General features: G+C 43.8%; 2 protein-coding genes across 3 annotated transcripts in view; one reads left to right on the forward strand and one right to left on the reverse strand.

Moving 5' to 3' along the window:
* Positions 1–19,709, reverse strand: part of HADHA (hydroxyacyl-CoA dehydrogenase trifunctional multienzyme complex subunit alpha) — a 541,230-nt gene that overhangs the window by 506,113 nt on the left and 15,408 nt on the right. For both annotated transcript variants that reach the window (XM_069605578.1, XM_069605577.1), the window contains exons 2-3: positions 3,160–3,201; positions 2,997–3,067 (exon numbers count right to left, since the gene is read on the reverse strand). In XM_069605578.1, coding sequence (XP_069461679.1) covers positions 2,997–3,067; positions 3,160–3,201 — 113 coding nt within the window. The remainder of the gene's footprint in view (positions 1–2,996; positions 3,068–3,159; positions 3,202–19,709) is intronic.
* The window catches only part of HADHB (hydroxyacyl-CoA dehydrogenase trifunctional multienzyme complex subunit beta), a 679,110-nt gene that overhangs the window by 264,971 nt on the left and 394,430 nt on the right, over positions 1–19,709 (forward strand). The window lies entirely within an intron of this gene.

Raw genomic sequence — 19,709 nt, forward strand, 5'->3', positions numbered from 1 at the left:
GCAGGGAGCGTGTATGTTCCAGATATTGTTCAACCTATACATCAGATCCCTATGCAGCCTCCTAGAGGATTCTGGAGTGTTTTGGACCACTACGCAGATGACACCCAGTTGGTCTTGGAGGTCTCTGGGGACTAGGCAACTGACAGTCTTAATCTGCAAAACATCTACAATCTAGTTGACTCCTGGATGGCAGTTAACTGGATGTGCCTCAAGGAAAAATGAAGCTACTCATCTTTGGCTCCTCCCAAGCAAGGGCCAAACTTGCAGACAAACTCAGCCTTTTGCCTGCACATTACCTGCACGCATAAAGCGCCAGAAGCGGCTGCATTAGGCAGTGCGGCTTGACGTTTCACACAGTGTAGGGTCCATTACTCTAGCACTTTCAACATCGGAGGAGTGAGTGTCTGATGAACTCAGCGTGCCCTTCGCAAAGAGAGCAGTGCTGTTATGGGTGGTTGCAGTTTTGGCCGTGTGGCACCGGGGTCTCCGTCTCATCTCACTCCTTAAGCCTTTGGAGATCTATAGTTACTGGCTGTTTACGCCTGCAGCCCCTTGGCGGCCCGTGGCATCTACCGGGAAGGCTGCGGTGGCGGATCACTGCTCAAGGGCCGTACATTAAACGGCTCTGTGCAGGAAACGTGAGTATTGGCCTTTGACCCATAATCTTTCCTGGCAAACGCATTGGGTTTGCTCTGGTCTATCACACTGCATGCTTATATTCCCAATTATGCCAGTCACTAGATCGCAGTCCCTGACAAGCAAGGACATGAATACAGTTCGATCACTAGAGGCGGAACTGGTCTCCACTCCAGAGTCATCCAGTACTCAAAGGAATTCGGGGGTGGGGGTGGGACGGAGGGGAGAGGGGGGGTTACATATTTCACCCTTGCACCTGAAGGACTATCAAGGGAGAGGCAATCATTTCTCTGAGGTCTTCGCCTTACGTGCTAAGAAAAGAGACGCTCCAAAAGGAACATTGTCTCCTTTCAGAGCAGTTATGGGATAACAAACATCTCAATTATACGAACCACCATCTCAGAGCCACTGTTTCTTCTTCATTGTGTTAGTCTCCTGATCCCACCCAACGGTGTCTCCTGGTGGTCAGCAAATTACTAAAACGCCAGAAAGCTCCAGTTGTGGAACAGACTCCCCTAAGGACACCTAACTGGCTGGTCTATAAGGACCAGTTGTTGCAGGGCCTTGGGACATGTCACAACTTTGAGGGCTTCCATTCTTGGGTGACAATAGTCTGGCAGAAACTAGCTGAATCTCGGTTGTCTAGTCTGCAGAATCCTTTAAATGATGAGGCCAATGTGATTGGAATGTCTATTGGCCATCCTGGACTTCATCAAGGAACTCAAACAGAGCCCACTGTTGCTACTCATCCGCGACGCCTTCACAGTTGAAAGGCCCCGGCTATTAGTCCGGGCTGGAAGTTCCATCAAAGGGCGACCGTCCAATCATCAAGCCTATGGGACCATTGACCTCCATAGGCCCCAGGGATCCACGACAAAAAACAACAATGGCTAAAATCATTGATCCCACTTTCCTTTGTATTGGATCCCAGAAACATAACTAACGTAGAGAAACCGTCTTGCTTTGAATCAAGAGAAGCCGTAACAAAAAACATTAGCTTGGCTTAATATAAAAGTGGCTCCTAACTGTATCAGACTTCAGAGTTATCTGGAGAATTCACATTGAAAACTAGTGCAATAAGGAGAACACCGATTGTATTGTGGAGGAATGCGGACTAAGGAGCTTACCTAAGTTTTTTAATAGAATTACCAAATTCAACCATTTATCGAAGTCTTCAAAGCTGAACATTGTTCTGAATTATTTGGTCTAGCTGCGTGGACTTTCTTTATCTTGCACTTTATTCTGCTTTATTACTGATATCACTAATGCCTTTGCTTATGGTTTAGTTTCTTGGTGATCTTTTTTGTTTAAGTTGTATGTGTTGTTGCGCCATCATGCCTGCGGGTCAAATGTGCGCGGTATAAATAAATGTAAATGTTACCAGTCTCTCCATCCAGGATTCTAACATCCAAGTAAAAAAAGAAAATCAAAACACTCTGCGTGCAAACAGACTGTGCCCTGAGCGCAGAATCCCACATCAGCCTTGTTACAAAAAACTGTGCATATCTGAAATTACTCAAGAAAATGTGCCCGTATCTTACGGAGGACAAAACGGCCACAATCTCCTGGGCTACTATTCTATCTAGAATCGATTAACTGTAGTGCTCCATTGGTGGGTGCTGATAGGAAAAGTATCCGGAGACTACAAACCGTCCGGAATGACGCTGTCCAGATTGTCAAGAGTCCAGGAGAAAATGCCACATCTCGACCTACCGGCAGGGCCTACATTGGCGCCCCGTTGCGGCTTAGTGTCAATTTAAAGCGGCCAGTCTACTACACAAGTGCCTTTATGGGAAATCCCAAAGCTACCCGAGATAAATACCCTTCGTGGTATGAACCCTTATCTTAGGAAGAACAAACACAAAGCTGGTTTCTTGCCGCCCACATCCCCTTTCAAAAGGACTTAGTATGTCCTTTGCAAGCTGCTCGGCCAAAATTTGGATTGCCTCCTTGTAACCATGCGCTCGGATGCGAAGATCAGAACCTTTAAACGGTCAAGACGTTCCTCTTCGAATAATTCTGACCCCCTTCACCTTACCCGCCCCCTGCTGGCCCGTGATTGTTGCCATGTGTGTATATGCGCCCCAATATCCACGGGCTATGGCACGTGATAAACAAACAATGACCCATCACCTCACAGAAAATACAACCCTACTAAACAGGTAAATGAGGTAATTTCTTGAAAGGCCCAAAACTCCTCATTTAAGCAAAGAACCTTAGATTTGGCACACATGAGAATAAATACACGTCCCTGTAAAAGTAAAGTTTGTGAATACACAATCAATATAGGCAGGGGTTCACCACCGTGCAAGGATCCCAGAGTCCCCCCTGCATTTGGTGAGGTGTACCAGCAACCTTACCTTGGAATTTGGTGTATTGAACCGGACAACCGCCACGTCTCCCTTGACCTCATAGTTGACATGTGTTCTGGCTAGGAACAGAAAAGAAAGTCATTAAAACAAACCAGCCATGACGGTCAAAGCACTCCACAAACAACAACAAATATTTATCATTCATACTTACACAGGACGGCAGATGAGGAGGAGAAGCTTCGGGAGGTGTAAACTACAAAAGCAAACAAAACAAAATGAACTGAAGACAATAAGAAATGCAGTACAAATAAAAGTACTTTTGAGTACAAATAGCCGATGTATTGCAATGAAAAGATACAGAATGACAACAGGCATGCAATAGTTTTCCTAGCACTGAAAGACTACAAAATAAAAGAGCGTTGGGAGTGTTTTTGCCTGGAACCTGGAGTCTGTCAGCCCCATCTGTTGCTGACGTACCCGACGTGCCCTCAATACACTCCTTCAGAATGCAGAGCCCTGCAGAGTGTTGAGTGTGTGTGGTGTGGTGGCTCTGGTGCCTTAGGGAAAAGTGTCTGGACGTTGGAAGAAAAGCAACCAGGGTAAGGATTCATTCTCATCAGTCTACGTGGAAACCTGCTTGTGACAACAAGTCTAAATCTGGTGGATAAGCAGGGCATGCAAGGTCAAGCGCTTTAAGCCTCTAACATTGGCAGCCTGTGCTTATAAAAGTCTGACAGTAATTGTTAAGTGGATCTGGGCACTGCAAAATTGTTGGCTTGCAATCTCGAGACGTCAAACTGTTTTAAGCTTAACGCTTTATAACTGGCAACACGTGACTTGCATTAGTTTAACACAAAGCACTGAGTAGTTAATTCACAGCCGTGAGAGGAGGGGTGTTCTACGGTTCATGAGCAAGCCCCCAGTGTCTCCAACAATTGTGCTGAACACACTGATTCTTGATTATGCCAGGCAAAGTCGTGAATTGCGACTATAACTTCAGCAAAGGAAAGCCCTACGGCAGCGGAACAATACAAAAAGACCACACTGAAATAGCAACTAATTCTAAACTGCAGCCGCAGGGCGCTACAGTCTCCAGTGATCAGTCTAAAGCTCAGACAGTGGGAAAAATTAGACTTTTAAGACTTTGCGAAGGAGCGTGATCTATAAATGGCAAGAACTATTAGTGGTGCAAATTCAGACTTGGGGGATGTAGACAATATGTTGCTGGATCGTTGCTACACTGAGATTTGGTCGCAGCTAGTGTCACAAATGCATCCCCGAACGTAAGATGGAGAAATTATGTCCTGGGGCGGAGAAATTCAGATCATGGAGCACCAAAGCCCCTCAAGTAAGGGGATGGATCAAAGATTCTGAGCATCCCATAATTTGTATCTGGACTTCAGTTTGGGGGATGTATCCGGGAAAGAGTCACAGCAAAATAGATCTTCCAACAGTAGTATGACAGGGAAGACAGATACATTCAAGACTACTGGAGTCATACACTTTGCTGTTAAGATCTTGCTCAAACTATGTGGTGTAATACTTGCACAATTCATACTAAAAAACAGTTCAACAAATGGACACTGGAGACCTCCAATCAAGCTCCTTATCAAACTGGCTTTGTCGCAGTCATTGGAACATCAGTTAAATTTTACAATAATCTCGGCCTTAAGAGCTTGATGCACGGAACAAACACCACATCTTTATTTTGCTCTTGTGGACTTCTGCGAAGCTTTTGATTCGGTTTCAAGATATCTTGCGCATCAAATTGGAAAAAGCAAATTGCCAATCTACTTTAACAACCTTGATCATACCAATACTCCAATTCAAGTCCGAATAACTTAGATGACATTCTATATTCTATCAGACTCAATACCTACATTTAGAGGGCTGAAACAAGGTTGCATCCTGGCTTCGCCCTCTTCAATTTTTTCATCTCTGACTTAATAAACAACATCATACATCTAACCGATGCACCAAAGCTTGGCCCTCACCTGGTTCCATGTCTAGTCTATGCGGACGATTTAGTCCCGATATCCAACACTCCAAAGGGCTTGCAGAGGATGTTGGATGCCCTGGTAAACTATGCTGAACAGAATCTACTGGAAATTAACTTAGAAAATGATATGCTCAGGCACAAAAAGGCGGGAAAAAGAATCACTATCAATTGGATGCTCTTTGCATCACTACTGGAAAAAGTACCCCAGTACATATATTTGGGAGTAAACCTAAACAATAATCTGATGTTCCCCATTTAGATTCTATTGTCTCAAAAAACGTGAATTGCGACCCTCAGGCGAAAATCCTACATGCAAGGTATGGGAAACTCTTGTGCATCCCTCTGATAATTTTCTTTAATCAAAGCACAGCTGCCCAGGTATTTTATGGATCTGAAATCAAGCCAATTTCTTCTGAACTTTTTTGGTTGAAGTTGGAGGCAAATACTGGAAGCATCTTTGTCTACCAAAAGCAACTCCAATGGTCATCAGGCATGAATTGGGTATCACTTCATTGTACTGTCTCTACTTATGGAAATTATGTTTGCTTTACAGAAAGTGCTTAACATGTGTACATAATAATCATTGCCCAGCTGTTTTAAAAATTTATACTGATTTTAAAAATCATACTTTTGTCCAAATCTGAAAAAAAAAAAGAAAAAAAAAAGACTGCAGCTCTGCTTGAGGCTGATAATTGATGATCTCTCGATAAGTCATCCAACCCGAGCAAAGAGAAAGCTACTTCTGTTTGACTGGATTAAAACTCGGCAGTAGTGCATGGGTTATAAAGACTTTAATCAAAACCCTTTTGCTAGTAAAGCTCTCTGCTCAGTCGAAGGTTGTGTAAATGTCCATGTATAAAACAGAAATGCATGGTTACGAGTACGATTATGTTTATGGCCGACATCAGGTTTTGGCTCGACGAAAAATGTTCTGCAAAACATTCAATGTGTCGATTTTGCCATCAAATTGAGCAAGTTGAAATGCTGAAACGTTTAGTAGCTAAATGTCCAGAGCTGAAAAAACAAAAGCCTTTTATTTTAAGAAACATTTTGTAAATTTCAAAGATCTTGATGTCGATAACTTTTGGTCCATGATTTTCTCAGCAAGCAAAATTGCATTAAGAATAGATGTGATGCACTTTTTAAATGCTCTTGGTTTAGATGAAGTCAAATAGACATTTTTCTTTTAATTACATCTTTTTTCTTCCTTTTCTATAGAAATGTAAAATGATTATTGTAAAAATTTTAAGAAATGCATGCTTATCAAATATTATTGAAAAGTTGAAAACAAAACTTGTACTGCATCGATGTTGAACTCGTGGGACGTTCTAAGGTTAGTCATGGCTGCTTCTAGTTTGGTTTCCCATGCAACCTTTAGGTCTGCTACGGCCTCCAAGATCTGTTGATCACTACGCGCTGGTATTGTGTCCGTCTGCGATTTTCTTCATTTGCTTCTGGCTCCTTCTGTTGATTGTGGCGTTTTAGTGTAGTCCTCCATGGTGGGTTGTTTCCCTTTCATTTTAGGTAGTTTGGATGCCATCTCAGTATCACCGGCTGTCCTCACCGCAGGTCATAGGGGTCAGTGTTTCCGTTGTACAGACCTGCGCAGGCTTGGTAGCACTTGGTTTCGTTTTGGGGGCACTCTGTTGCGCCAGCCTGGGCCAGAATGCCTCTGCAGTTGCTGGTGCCTTTGTGGCGTTAGGTGGCTCTGTACACGACAATGGCGTTAGCTCTCTTCTCTTTTTGCCTCCCAGTTTATAGTTTCTGTACGTGGCCGTTGGGTCTGGGTTCAACACATGTATTACCTCCCTTCTCAGGGGTACTTCTCCTGGTCAGCGTTAGTAGTTTCTCTCCATTGTGATGGCACCGATTTTTGGGGGCCACCCCACTAGTTCCCAGTCTATTGTACCTTTCGCCATCTCAATGTGGGGCAGTAGCGGTGTATGTCGTGAGGCAACCTCCACCAATGTTCCAGCCGCTATCTCGCCGCCTACGATTGGATTGTTGGTCCGTCCCCTTGTCCTCGCATTTGCTGACTTTTGCTATGGGCTTCACATTTCGGAGGCGATCGATGCTGTGCTTTTGTTTCAACTTTAATAGTTTTAGCTAGGGGCCATCGTATCTATGGGCAGGCTTTACTATATATGCAGATCGCCTGGTGTGGTTCCTTCAGATCAGCGGTGCCTTACCTTGGGCCCCTCGTATCTTCTGGGTCGGGAGTCTCCTGTGATGGCTCTGTGCTCCACCAGCTCGTGCCTCTACGCAGCCTACAGCGGGAGTCAGAACTCACTTCCCATCTGCAGACATTCCCAGCGCTGCACGGCTGTTTGTGGATGGGCACCCCCCACTCTCTCATTACCTCCTGTCCGTGCCCAGGGTTTGTTACATCTTGCTCCATGACTGCGACCTGTTCAGGTCCTTTGACCCGTCTGGCAATACTTTACTGTGAGCATCTGTGGGGGGTCCGCTGTGGTACTGTTGTATGACTTCCTGGCTTCCTCCACTTGTTGCGTGCTTTTGGCCTCACCCGGCGCGCTGTTGTCGCTACCTTTCGCACTGCTGTCCCGCTTTTTTAGGGGAGATGAAGCGTCGGGTCTGCTGGGCACGCTTCGCCTTGCGGTCCGCAATGCCAATATGCAGATCCGTGTTATGCGATCCTCCGAGTCACGTCTTCATCCAGCATGTGATATTAGCCAGCACTCACTCTACGCCAGCAGCCCTTTCCCGGCGCATTCTTGTCAGTTCTCCGCAGTGGGCGCCCTCTTCCTTTCTTCCGCCGTATCCAATATTTGTGGTTTTGTTGCATCGTCTATCGGGGCTTCGGTCTATCCGGATCCTTTGTTCGCCCGGGCGGCCATTTTGGATGGGCATTTCGTGGAGGTCCCGCGACTTTTCTTTACAGTTATCGATCCTTGTTGAACATTTCTGGACCTGGCTTGGCACAATGTGTGCTGCTCACTTTCCCACAGCTGATCCTGCTTTTTGGAGGCCTTTACGTGAGATTTGCCAGGCGGGCATGCTCAGGATGTAGACGGATCAGCAGGAGCTCCAGAGTCTTCCAGCCTCTCACATGGCCAGTTAGCCACGCCCCTTCCCCAAGTTTATTGTACTTCCGGTCGCCCTCAAATGGGGCTCGGACCCCTTTTGGATTAAGACTTTCGAATATGCGTGGCTCTTTATAGACCACCGCAGGACCACTTTGACTCAAAGTTTACGTTTACTCTTGCTTAATTTACTTTTGTTGTTTGTTCGCTTAATAGCTACAAACAATGTACCTTTCACTGAGACTTTAGAATAGGCTACTTCCTTTTGGCAGACCATCTCGTTATTGCTGATCTCGCAGCTGCCTTTTACTTTAAGTTCATTCAACGGTCAGCCTTTCTTCGCGTCTCATCCACACGCATGCAGCCTTCACCTGTGATATAATGTTGCTACTTCATTCACTTTAACACACCGGTCTCTCTGGTCGCTTGCCAACTCACCAGCTGTGTGAGCTTCTTGTTTTGTCATTTCCGATTCACACGTCAAGGTTAGTACCACAGGCTTGGTCTCACCTCCCCAACTGCCCTTCACCCCGGAGGGTTGCTGGCGTCCTTGAAACAATGCAATCTTCACTTGTGGGATATGGCTTTCTCAATGTGTCTTAAGCGGTCTGTCGGAAGCAACAACCTCCAGTAGGGAACCCTTGGGGTTTCCGGCTCGCTGCCCTCATCCCTTGGTCTGTTGCTCTGCTCCAAGTAGGTGTGCCTTCACCCCAGAAGTTCTAGTGTTCCGCCTTGTGCAGAGTTCGTCTTTAGGTGTTGCCTTTAATTCGTGTGAGAAGAGCCAACTAGAATCAGGTGTATGCACTTACTGTAAAGTGCCTGTCCAGTACGATGTGAGAGTTAGTCTGGTTACTCTCAGTCACCCTCTTTCTCGGCCCAGTGTTTATAAAAAAGGGGGGGAAGGTTGTTGGGACTTCGGAAAATCCTATAAAATAGGATGGGGTATATGAACAGAAAAGTGGGAGGAATACCACGTCTCACCATCAGCTGTATCACCCCCACTCCGCAAAGACCCTCACCCAGGTGATCCTCCCATACTGGTCCACCCCTATGGTCTGCATCTAAAGGTGATGGCCGTGCCCTGGCCACCTTCGAGAGATCCCAGGGACTAGCGGGTGAGACACCCTCTGGTTTCTCACACCTCCCAGCGAGATTGAGATCTAGTTAAGTATCGAGCATGCTCTATGCGGACGACCTGGTCCTTAAGTACTAGATTGTCAGGGGGATTAGAGCGAAGTTTCAAACACAGAGTATGCCAAGGAAAATGACATTTGTATAAACATGGGCAAAACCAAAGCCATGGTGATGGTTGGCCACAAGATAAACTTGTTGCATTGGGTTCCCAAATAGGAAAGATCGAATACGTGGAATATTATTCATATTTGGGTCTGGAGCTCAGGGCAAATGGGTATTACTCCAATATTATAGAGGAGAGCGGGGAACAAAGCCTGCCAATTAACACAAATGATTAACAAGTTTGCAAAGCAAACTGCGGGATACTCTTAGGGGAATCCTCTGGATTTATGAGCAGTGCTTTTGCCAAGCCATTTTGCATGTCTTCGAGGCATTTGCCATCGGGGACCTAAAATTGCTAAATTTGCTGGAAGGTAAATTTAGGAGGTGGATGTTGAATTTGGCTCCATCAACTCGTATGTCAAACAAACGTTTGGAGCTGGTCTTGATCTCGCTTTGTAGCCAGGCTTGGCTACGTAGAGGGCTCCTGTATATTAAAGCGAGAACAACCCCTCTGTGTCCTTCGTTTGGCATGCTAGCCAAGAGCCCAGAGTTGGAGGCCTCGGTTAACAGAAACCTTGGTTTTGCATTGCTCAAGACTGTTTTCCCAGTATTGGAGTGGTATTCAGACTGATCGGGGTACTAGTTTTGTCACCATGAGAACATTTTCTAGCACAAATGGTATTTCGAAGAGCTTACAAGTGTCTGGGCTGTTCGGGTGTGGGGGGCGATTCTGGCTATGAGGCTATCAACTGTGCAAGGTAAGGAGGGTTATTGAATCTATTGACCGCCAATTATCCAACAATATTGCAGTAAGTCCATACTTGTAAGTTAAAAAATAAATAAATTAAAAAGGGTTTTCCCTTTTAAAGTTCGATTTGGTCAGCTAATCCCCTCTACCCTGCTTACGTTACAGACACAGGTTTGTTTGCTACTCTCCTTTTGTAAATTGTGTAGGGTGTGGTATCTATCAACATTTTACCTGAATGATGGAGCAGTGACGTAAAGCTGCGCAGCCTGGTAACGTGTAGGTCGAGGTATCTCTGCTGCTTCGATCTTTACGCTTAGTGTCAGTGCTTTATATTGGCCCAAGAAGTGGTCGTAAACTTAACAGGGATTGGTTATCATCCAACCTCAAAACTACTGTTAGTACCAATGTCGAATTGGAAGACTCGGGCTCAATTATTTTTTCTGACGATGTAATGGAGGAAGGGGTCTTGCACAAAAGAAAAATAAATCCTCTGGATCCTTCATCATCTATTGTTTATTCAAATGTCCAATAGGTGTTCTGTACGCATGTCCCATACACTAACAGGCCTGGCACTGTGTAATCTAAAAAACAATCCAACCACCTTTACTTTACATGAGGTAAACGATGTGCATTATAAAAGCATGGAATCTGCTGATCTTGCGGATTCTATAGTTAATAAAGATGCAATATCCATGATTGAGAATGAATGCTTTAACACCCACTATCCTGATTGTTCCATGCTGGCCCCAGCAATTCAGGCTGACTTAGGAAGTCATACAAGGTTATCCCTGGGTCCATCCACACCCGTCACTCAACGTAGATCTAGCATAGAAAATGTCTATTTAACCATCCACGTGAAAATTCACCAATGCCTCAAGTAGGGGGAAGCACAACTAATTATCCAAGCAGAGGCTATAAACACCTCAACCTGACCATGTTTCTCTTGGTGATAGTGCTCGCCAAAGGGGGAGCTCCCCTGTATTATATCTATTGACTTCTAAATCTTTTGAACAAATTAAGCTCATGGAATTATCAACTACCTAAAATAGAGCCAGGTGGCCCGGGCTCAGAATCCATAGCTACTTCTGTTCTGGAAGACTCCCTCATTGAAACAAACTTCCCAGTCATGACTCGTGTACTTAACTTGCTTGATAGGGGCCACGAGCAAACGCACTGGGAAATTAGTGTTATGAGGAATTATCTGACTGAGATTATTGGCAAATAAGTAAACTTGAGGGGCTGTTATTTACATGTGATGCAATAGCCGTACTCGCTGCCAACGCACAAAAGGCTGTCAGCGGAGTGTCGAAAGCCTCACAAACAGCTGAATGGGCCTTGTCCCCTGGAGCATGATCACAAATTACACATTGAGGCTCCCATTCACGCAAAGCTTTGTTGCAGTGAGTGCTGAAGAGGCCATATTTAAAATTATTGCCATTAACAGTGCCTAGATAGCCAAACTTCGTAATGAAATTGATTATATTAAAAACATTGTTTGGATAACCAAACTGCCGAAGATGTTATTGAGAGCTACGGCACGGCATCACGAAACGAGAGCCCTGATAGTCCATCTGGCCTTACAGATTTAATTGCTCTTTAAGATCATCAACCGTCACAAAACCAAATACAGGATGATCTTAATGATTCCTATATTGATGTACCCCAGGTTGAGGCACCCACACGAAAACAAAAAAACTGGCTAGGGAGTACAGAAAAGGAACTTATTCCAGAACAAAGTGAGAGCAAACTGAAACCGAAAAAAATTTAAAAATAAAGTGGACCGGGCCTTCGATCCCACTCATCCTAACTTGCCCAATCACGGTGCCATTATTGATTAATAGAGAGGAGTCAAAAGTATTATTGAATATTGAAATAGATTAACATAAGCAATGTTTACAGAAAAAGAAAATGCATCCTCAAAAAAATAAAATCACAAAAATAAAATAAAGAATAAAAATAAATTGCAGCTCCCACTAATAAAGCTCTGGTAAAAGCAGTGACAGCCGGTCTGCCACTCTCCCTGGTAATCAATTTTAAACAACCCGATTGATATTAATTTTTTCCAATAATAGGGCTCAAAAGAACTACTAATTTGATATTGGGTTTGGATAAGGGCACTGGGCTAGGAAAGAATGAAATCCAACCTGCTGGATGTGGGTCTAGTTGTGCTGACCAGATGGCTACTCCTAACAAGCCCCCAACACCTCTAATGACAGGGCAGGGGATTCCTATCCCAACCCCCATTCCAACTCAAAAGGGTGCCCACAAAGAAGGGGATGTGAAAAAGAATCCCACCCCGCAAAACGATTGTGAACTTGCAAAACCTGCGATGAAATCTCTCCGCTACCTCTGATGGTCTGTACCCAAGATACTCCAACTATAAAGGGGTGGGAGATTAATACGGCTTCAGAAGGTAAGATCTGCCTCAACTCGATCTCATATGCTAAAAACATTTCAGAGAATAACCTCGCTCGGAACACCCTGATCAGATGAAATAGATTGGATAAAGCTTAGTTCAAATAATCACAACAGAATGATATGCAATTTCTATTCCTATATTATTCTTATGTGTTTAACTCGTCAGAAGAGGCAATCATATTCTTAGAAACTCCCATTTGATCTTTAGAGACAGCGAAGGGTGCCTCAACTAGTGGAGTGCCGGTTCAGCTCAATTAAGATTTGCTGAGACAATGTACGGTGCTTGCATCTGCCATTAAAGACTTGGCTAGAGTCACTTACCGCTAAACCTTCAGGAATGAAAGGGCAGCCCTTGCAACGGTAGCTATGAAACATTGGCAATCTACTCTTGGAATGTATGTGGGTACAAGAACTTTCTTCTCTGGTTTAAAGTTCTAAAATTCTACGAGAAACCGGCAGTTATGTTATTGCAAGAGACAATGCCCACCTCTCCAATTTATGTTCATGGGTATACTTCACATTCTCAAGCAGCAAAAAAAGTAGGCTGGGTAGACCATTTGGAGGCCTGGCGATATTAATTAACGCCTATAAAATTTCATCTTGCGTCATACATACTATAGTGTAATTTTGGCTGTACAGCTAAATTTTGATGAGGACCATACAGAGAGCATTTTAGTGGTATGCATTTATTGGAATAAAATGCTCAAACGGTTTTACGACATAGTAGAGCAATTCAATTATATCTTAGAGCAAGCACTCAGCCTCAATCCATGTATCGGTATTGTGATAGGTGGTGATTTTAATTCTACATGTGCCCCCTCATGTGACGACCATATGATAATCCAACAGAGGCTACTTATTTCCACCACACGACATTCTATCGGAGTAGGCCTTGCGTTATTAGAACCAGATTGGGATAAGCTCTCGGTCAGATGGAATCCTAAACTCCGTTAGTCATTACTTGAGCGAATACGCTCTGATCCAGCTATCAAGCTCAGCGCACCAACTCACTATTGCAACCTGGCTGGGTTTGAGGAGCTCAATCAGAAGCATATTCATCATGTCATTCGCATAGCTTCTGAAACTAGGCACTATTTGTCACCTGTTAAGTATCAACATCGGTACAATGCGTCTATCGCCGATTTAATAAAAAAAAAAGACCAAAACCGACGTGTAAGAGTTATATAGATTTAAATACCTCAAACAACTCAAGCACATTAGACAGATCTTCAAATAAAGTACTTAAAGCACACTTTGCATATTGTGGATAATCAACAAATGCTGTATGAAATATTAAAACATTATAGGCAAATATGGGCTACCTTACGTACACTCGCCAAGGATGCTGGCAATTATACAGAGCCCTCGATATCTGCAGAAGTATTTCCCAGAAATATCGTTTACCTACAAGCTTTTTGTTCATCAATTGGGTGAACATATATCATTTCGGGGGACTTGCCTTGGTCTCAGAACGATATCCAACATGTAAGAGGACCAAAAATTCCAAAGCTGCAGGCCCTGATGGCATCCCCCCCTTGCCTACTGAAATCTGATCCTGTTTTTGGGGGCAAAGATACTAAAGATGAAATTTAATGGCATCCATCAGTCAGGGGTGTTCCCTCCATCATGGTGCTCTGCTAACATTATTCCTGTTTAAAAAAATAAAAAAGGCCCAGCAAGTGACCCTTGAAACCTTAGACCCATAGCATTAATGGACTCGTCCTCTAAAATCTTCAATACAGTGCAATAGCGTATTGCCCAAAACAATATCTTGCCTCATAATCAGGTGGGATCTTTTAAGTCAATGGGGTGCCCTCTCAATGCTGCTATTGGGACACATCTGCAGTATCAAACAATTTTTGAAAACAGGCCCGATTTACATGGAAGCCTTAGATTTAACTGCTGCTTTTGATACAGTCATAAGAGAAGTACTTTGGTTAAAAATGCTCAAATTGGGTTGCCAACATGTAATAGGACCTCGTTTCTATTAATGCCTCGTTACATTCCAACACATCCTACACGATTAGACGTAACCGGGAAGGGGAGATTACAGATCCCATCCCCACATATATTAGTGTTAAACAAGGCTGCAATTTGGCTGCTGTAATTTTCAACCTCTATATATCAGGCCTCGATCATGCATGGAAAGATCCTGCTATGTTACCTGCAAAATTGGGTTCCTCTTGTACTAAACTGGATTGAATTTGCAGATGACTTGTTCTTAGACAAGACACTATTTGGGCTCCAGAACAAGCTAAAGCTATTTACATGTTTCGCACAAGAGCATAGTTTCCAAGCTAATCCGTCTAAATGCTTTAGATCCATTTTTTCAGATGGGAATTATTTACAGACCTACAATACAATATTCAGGTTATACACTAACAGACAGTTATTCTGCAGCAATGTGGAAGACCATCTTAAATAATAAAATCAAACCTTTTACTTCCCAAATTGAAATAATTTTTTTACAGTTACTGTAAGTTCTGATACCCCATATACAGTTCTATTTGTTAAATTTAGAACCTATTATTCTTTATGGGCTGGGCATTTGCTTATGTGAAATGGATATTTAGACATGCTGCAAGGTATGCTATGGAAATTGGTATTGGGATTGCCCTCATCAATTCCAAATGTCATATGTTATGAGTTTGTACTTCTTCCGCTCTCCGCTAAAGGGAACTGGCGCTTAATGAATAACCATGCAAAAATTACACAGCCGCCAAGAAATTCTATAGACGAGGAGTTACATCTTATGTACATGGAGGCTAAATCGCCTATCAATAAAATTACACAAAAAGTCAACTCAATTCTTGAGGCCATTTTGGTATCAAAAATGTTTGTGCAAGATTGCCTGCTTGTAAATGTAAATTTCAGAAATACCAATGTGCACTCTGACAGATAAGGTTTGTGGCTACAAGTCTCTTACCAAATATTGCACATTTTCCCAGAAAATGGGTTGAGAGCAACGTAGATTCTTAAATTTCCATGCAATAAAGTAAGAAAAACGTATGTGCGCTATTAATTCAATCTATTTCCTACCAAACAAAAGCTTCAATCTTGGGACAAAAAAAAACTAAAAAAAAAAAAAAAAAAAAAACTCATGGTCCCACGGTTTTATGCCGGTTTTGTACTAGATTTTTGTTATGTATTGTGATTGTTTTGAGGATATTAGGACATTTGACACCTATCTGACATCAGGATCAGCGCTTTCAAGAGAATCCACCTGGAGTAGGTGTATGTAGGTTTTTAAAAAAAAAAAAAAAACGTTTATTGATTTATAAACACAGCGAAACAATACAAACCAAACAAGCGGTGCATATTTCAACAGTTTCATTATACTTTCTTAACTGCTAGCCACTGCTTCCCTTATCCCACCCGCCTTTACAAGCCTATTACGTTACTCATTCTGTTCCCGCATCCTGTGGTACGGTCTCCCCATCTACAGGTTCTGCCGGGTCACCTATTGACCCAAACAGCTCGGCTTTCAATGATTTGCAGGGACTCTGTCTCCTCCTCCCCCCCTGTGCTGCTCGCTTCTTGCCATACCATGGTTTCCGCTTCCGCCCATTTTTGTAAGTCTCTCCACCACGCCTCCACATTTGGCATGTGGCATGTCTTCCATCCCATGACAATTCTCCTTTTTGCAAGCACATACGCCAGGTCCTTCAGACTACTCACATGCTTGAGTTTCTGTGATCTTGCGAACCGCCCCCCCCCATTCCCCCAACAGACAAGCCCACACTGTGTTCACTACAATCTTGACCCCCTTCTTTTCCAGTTTCCCTTTCACTTCCCTCCAGAAGCGTTCTATGACCGAGCAGGACCAGAACATAGCCACCATGCCCGCGTTCTCCTCGTCACATTTGGGACATGCTTGCCTTCCTGCGTTCTCAAACCTCGATATCCTCCAAGGTATCATATGCCCTATGCGTTATATACAGTTGAATCTGTTTCAGTCTCGCATTTCTAGATACCTTCTAATGATACCCCTGCGCCCGCTCCCACATGCCATCCTCCATCGGGGCTCTAACTTCCGTTTCTCAATCTAGTCTCAACTGCATGACCTCCTTCCCCACTTTAAACATCAGCATTTCATATATTCTGGAGATCTCATGGCCCCCTTCAGCAAGGTCGTATATCATGTCTATGGTGGCATCTGATTCCTCCTCTAGCAGAGTTTCTGGCCATATTCTTTTAATTCTCTGTACCATTCTATAATATGTAATATACTGGCCCTCATGCAACCCAGTTTCTTCCCGCAGCCCCTCAAAAGTAACACTAGAGCCCTCCCGTCAAATGTCACCCATTGTTGCCACCCCAACCGGTTCCCAGTGGTTCTTAAGTATCATTCGTAGCTGCACATCTGTCCATGTTAATACAACCAATGGTATCTGCAGAGAGCATGGGGACGGATTCTCCATCATCTGGCATCCCCTACGCCACATCTTCCACCCTAGTAGCATCATCTTAGGGCGCCCCATCAATTCCGCCCCCTGGGTACCCACATCATTTCTGTCAGATAGTGCACAATCGCGCTTAACAGCCTAAATTCCGAGGTCTCATCAGAGAGCCATTTGGCAACATATTGTAACTGGCTTGCCACATAATACACCTCATAATTGGCCAATTTTACCCCTCCTTTATCATGGAAGTTCTGTAGCTTCCATAACGCCACTCCGTTTCGCATGCCATGCCACAAAAAATCCCTACACATGCTATTCAGTTTGGTGAAGAATTTCCTAGGAATCAGGTACGGTATATTCCCAAAGTAGTGTAGAAGCCTTGGCAGAACCACCGTCTTTAGCATTGCTAAAGGTAGCTTCGCCCAGAATTGCATGCACTTCTCAATGTTTTTAATGGCTACTTCTGTATTGCACCTATGCTCCTCTTCCACAGTGTGGTATATATTTATCCCCAGGTACCGAAATGTGCTTACCGCCCATGGTACTTGCAATACAGGCAATCACTCCGATGGGATCCATATGTACCCCCTAAATGGGAACATGCTGGATTTCTGGCGGTTCACCGCTGTACCGGACAACGCAGCGCATCTCTCCATGACTTCTAGAACGTACTGGAGATTTTCTTCTGGGTATCGCAAGTACAGTAGCATGTCATCCGCGTATAGGGAGATCAGATGTCGCTCCCCTCGACGGGAAAAATAATCTTCCACTGCGAGGGGTGCCATACAGCAAGTGTTGATCGATGTGTGAAGGGAACACCAGAGCATGCAGGAATTATATATCTGGAACGAGTTGTGAGGCCATTGAAGCCCAGTTATGGAGGGGCATGTTTTGTCTGCTGTGATGAATCAGAGGTGATCATCCCAAAAACCCTGGCCTGGAACCCTTCTCACGTCGCCAGGGAAAGCAAGCCGCAACTTGATCCTGACCCCGGGGGTGGTAGTCTGCGGGAGGATCACATGGGTCAGGCAGAATGGAAAAATCCTCTGAAAAATGTCCCTAATGACCAAACAGCGTTAATGGCCTATTGTGAAGTTGAAGATTCTGATGTTAAACTAACTAGTAACATTATGGACTTCAAGGCCCATAATGCTGCAAGTACTGGGACATAGAGGAGTTCAGAGTTTCCAAAGTGTAATGTGCCGTTTATTTGTAATAACCCACATCTGAGCGGGACCTTTAAACATGTAAAGGCCTTTCGGGTGTGGGCCACAGAGACAGCTAAAGCAGCAGCACAGAGCAGTGGCAGAAGCAGCAGGAAGAAGCAGGGTATGGAATCGCTGCTGTGCCGACAGCGGGACGTCATGTGAAGTTTGTGTATAAGGACATCCCTGGTGTATGCAGAGAACAAGAAGGTTCGATGCCAGTGACCCCAAGGGAGAGAGAAGCTCCATGTGTCCAGTTACCCGCTACAGTGTCAGTCTTATCGGCAAGCAGTGTTGTGCAAACTAGGTTGACAGCCTGCGCAAACAGTGGCAAGCTGGCGGGAGCGGTCGAACAATGCAGGAGTCCCATAGCCAGCGTATCAGAAGGAGATGCTAGAAAAGAACAGTGAGTTGGCCTGATGGAGGATGCAGAGCATTTTTGAATACCGAACATTTCAACGTAAGCAAACTGGGCCTCTCTCTCCCATTATGAGATTTCAAGCAGGAGAATACTGTAACCTGCATTGACAAAGCCAAATTGGGGAATATCCAATAATAAATTACTATAAACTGCATTGTCAAAGCCAAAGAGGGGCAATAACACAACAAAGGGGGATATCTTAAAAAGGGCCTTTGTAACTTACATTGCCAAAGAGTGACACTAAGGCAAGTCGAGCAGTCCCGCAGCAAGATACATAAGGGAGGGAATCGTAAATCCCATTATCAACAGCCAAAAGGATGCGTAAAGGAAAGTGATACACGGCAGGAGAAAAGCCATCCTTGTAACAAGCAACAAGGAGGAAAGACATGTAACCTACATTGCTTGCGGCAAATAAACCAGCTTGAGAACTATTGTCCTTTTGTGCAGTTTGTTGGAGATAGACCTGTATGCCAACAGGCCTTACCACAGAGTACAAGTTGTAGTAGTACGAGTTTTTATCCTAGCAGGAGAGTAAACCAGGAAAGGGACAAATAGTGGTTAGTCCTGGCATGCGAGTGGACTAGGAAGAAGATAACTTGAAGTACTGTGGAGTAAGGTTGTGGCGGAAAAGAAGTAGCACTTCCATTACTGTGTTTGATGAACTGTGGTGTTGGAAAAGAAGTAGCAATTTCATTACAATATTTGAGGAACTGTTGTATAACCATCCCAACTAATATGTTGTTTCTAAAGAAGAAATATGATGCAATGACAATTAATCTTCAGCGAACATTTGCCTTGACTTCTGACTAAAAGGTTTTAAGAGGAAATCTTTCTGAGTTGCAAAGCAGGAGGTTGTGGAAACTAACCATTGTTTGCAAGTGTGGAAAACCTTTCAAACAGAGACAATCACTTTGCCAAGTGAAAGAAATACTGAATGAAAAAGAAAATTTACTACCTACCTGGAGTGGAACTTAGTTTTTTTTTTTTTTTTTTTTTTTAACAAAGCCGTTTTGAAACTGACCTTTAGTTGGAAACATCCTGAATTAATCCAGGGGCAGGGAAATCAAACCCTGGTCACAACGATTATTGGTTATAACTTGCGTTTGAACTCGTGTTATTTTATGAAGTTATATCACCAAAATTAGTCCTGTATGATTTTGTTTTTGTGTGAGGGACAGATATATTTGGATATTAGGTCAATTTCCTTTACCCTTAGTGTGTCAGGTAGGGAAACCGTTGTTATGCTAGGGGAAGATTAATAAAATAGTGATTTGTAATAAACTTATA

The sequence above is a fragment of the Ambystoma mexicanum genome, chromosome 4p (assembly GCF_040938575.1).
Source record: "Ambystoma mexicanum isolate Mex_15411 chromosome 4p, UKY_AmexF1_1, whole genome shotgun sequence".
In the NCBI taxonomy this organism is placed as follows: Eukaryota; Metazoa; Chordata; class Amphibia; order Caudata; family Ambystomatidae; genus Ambystoma; species Ambystoma mexicanum.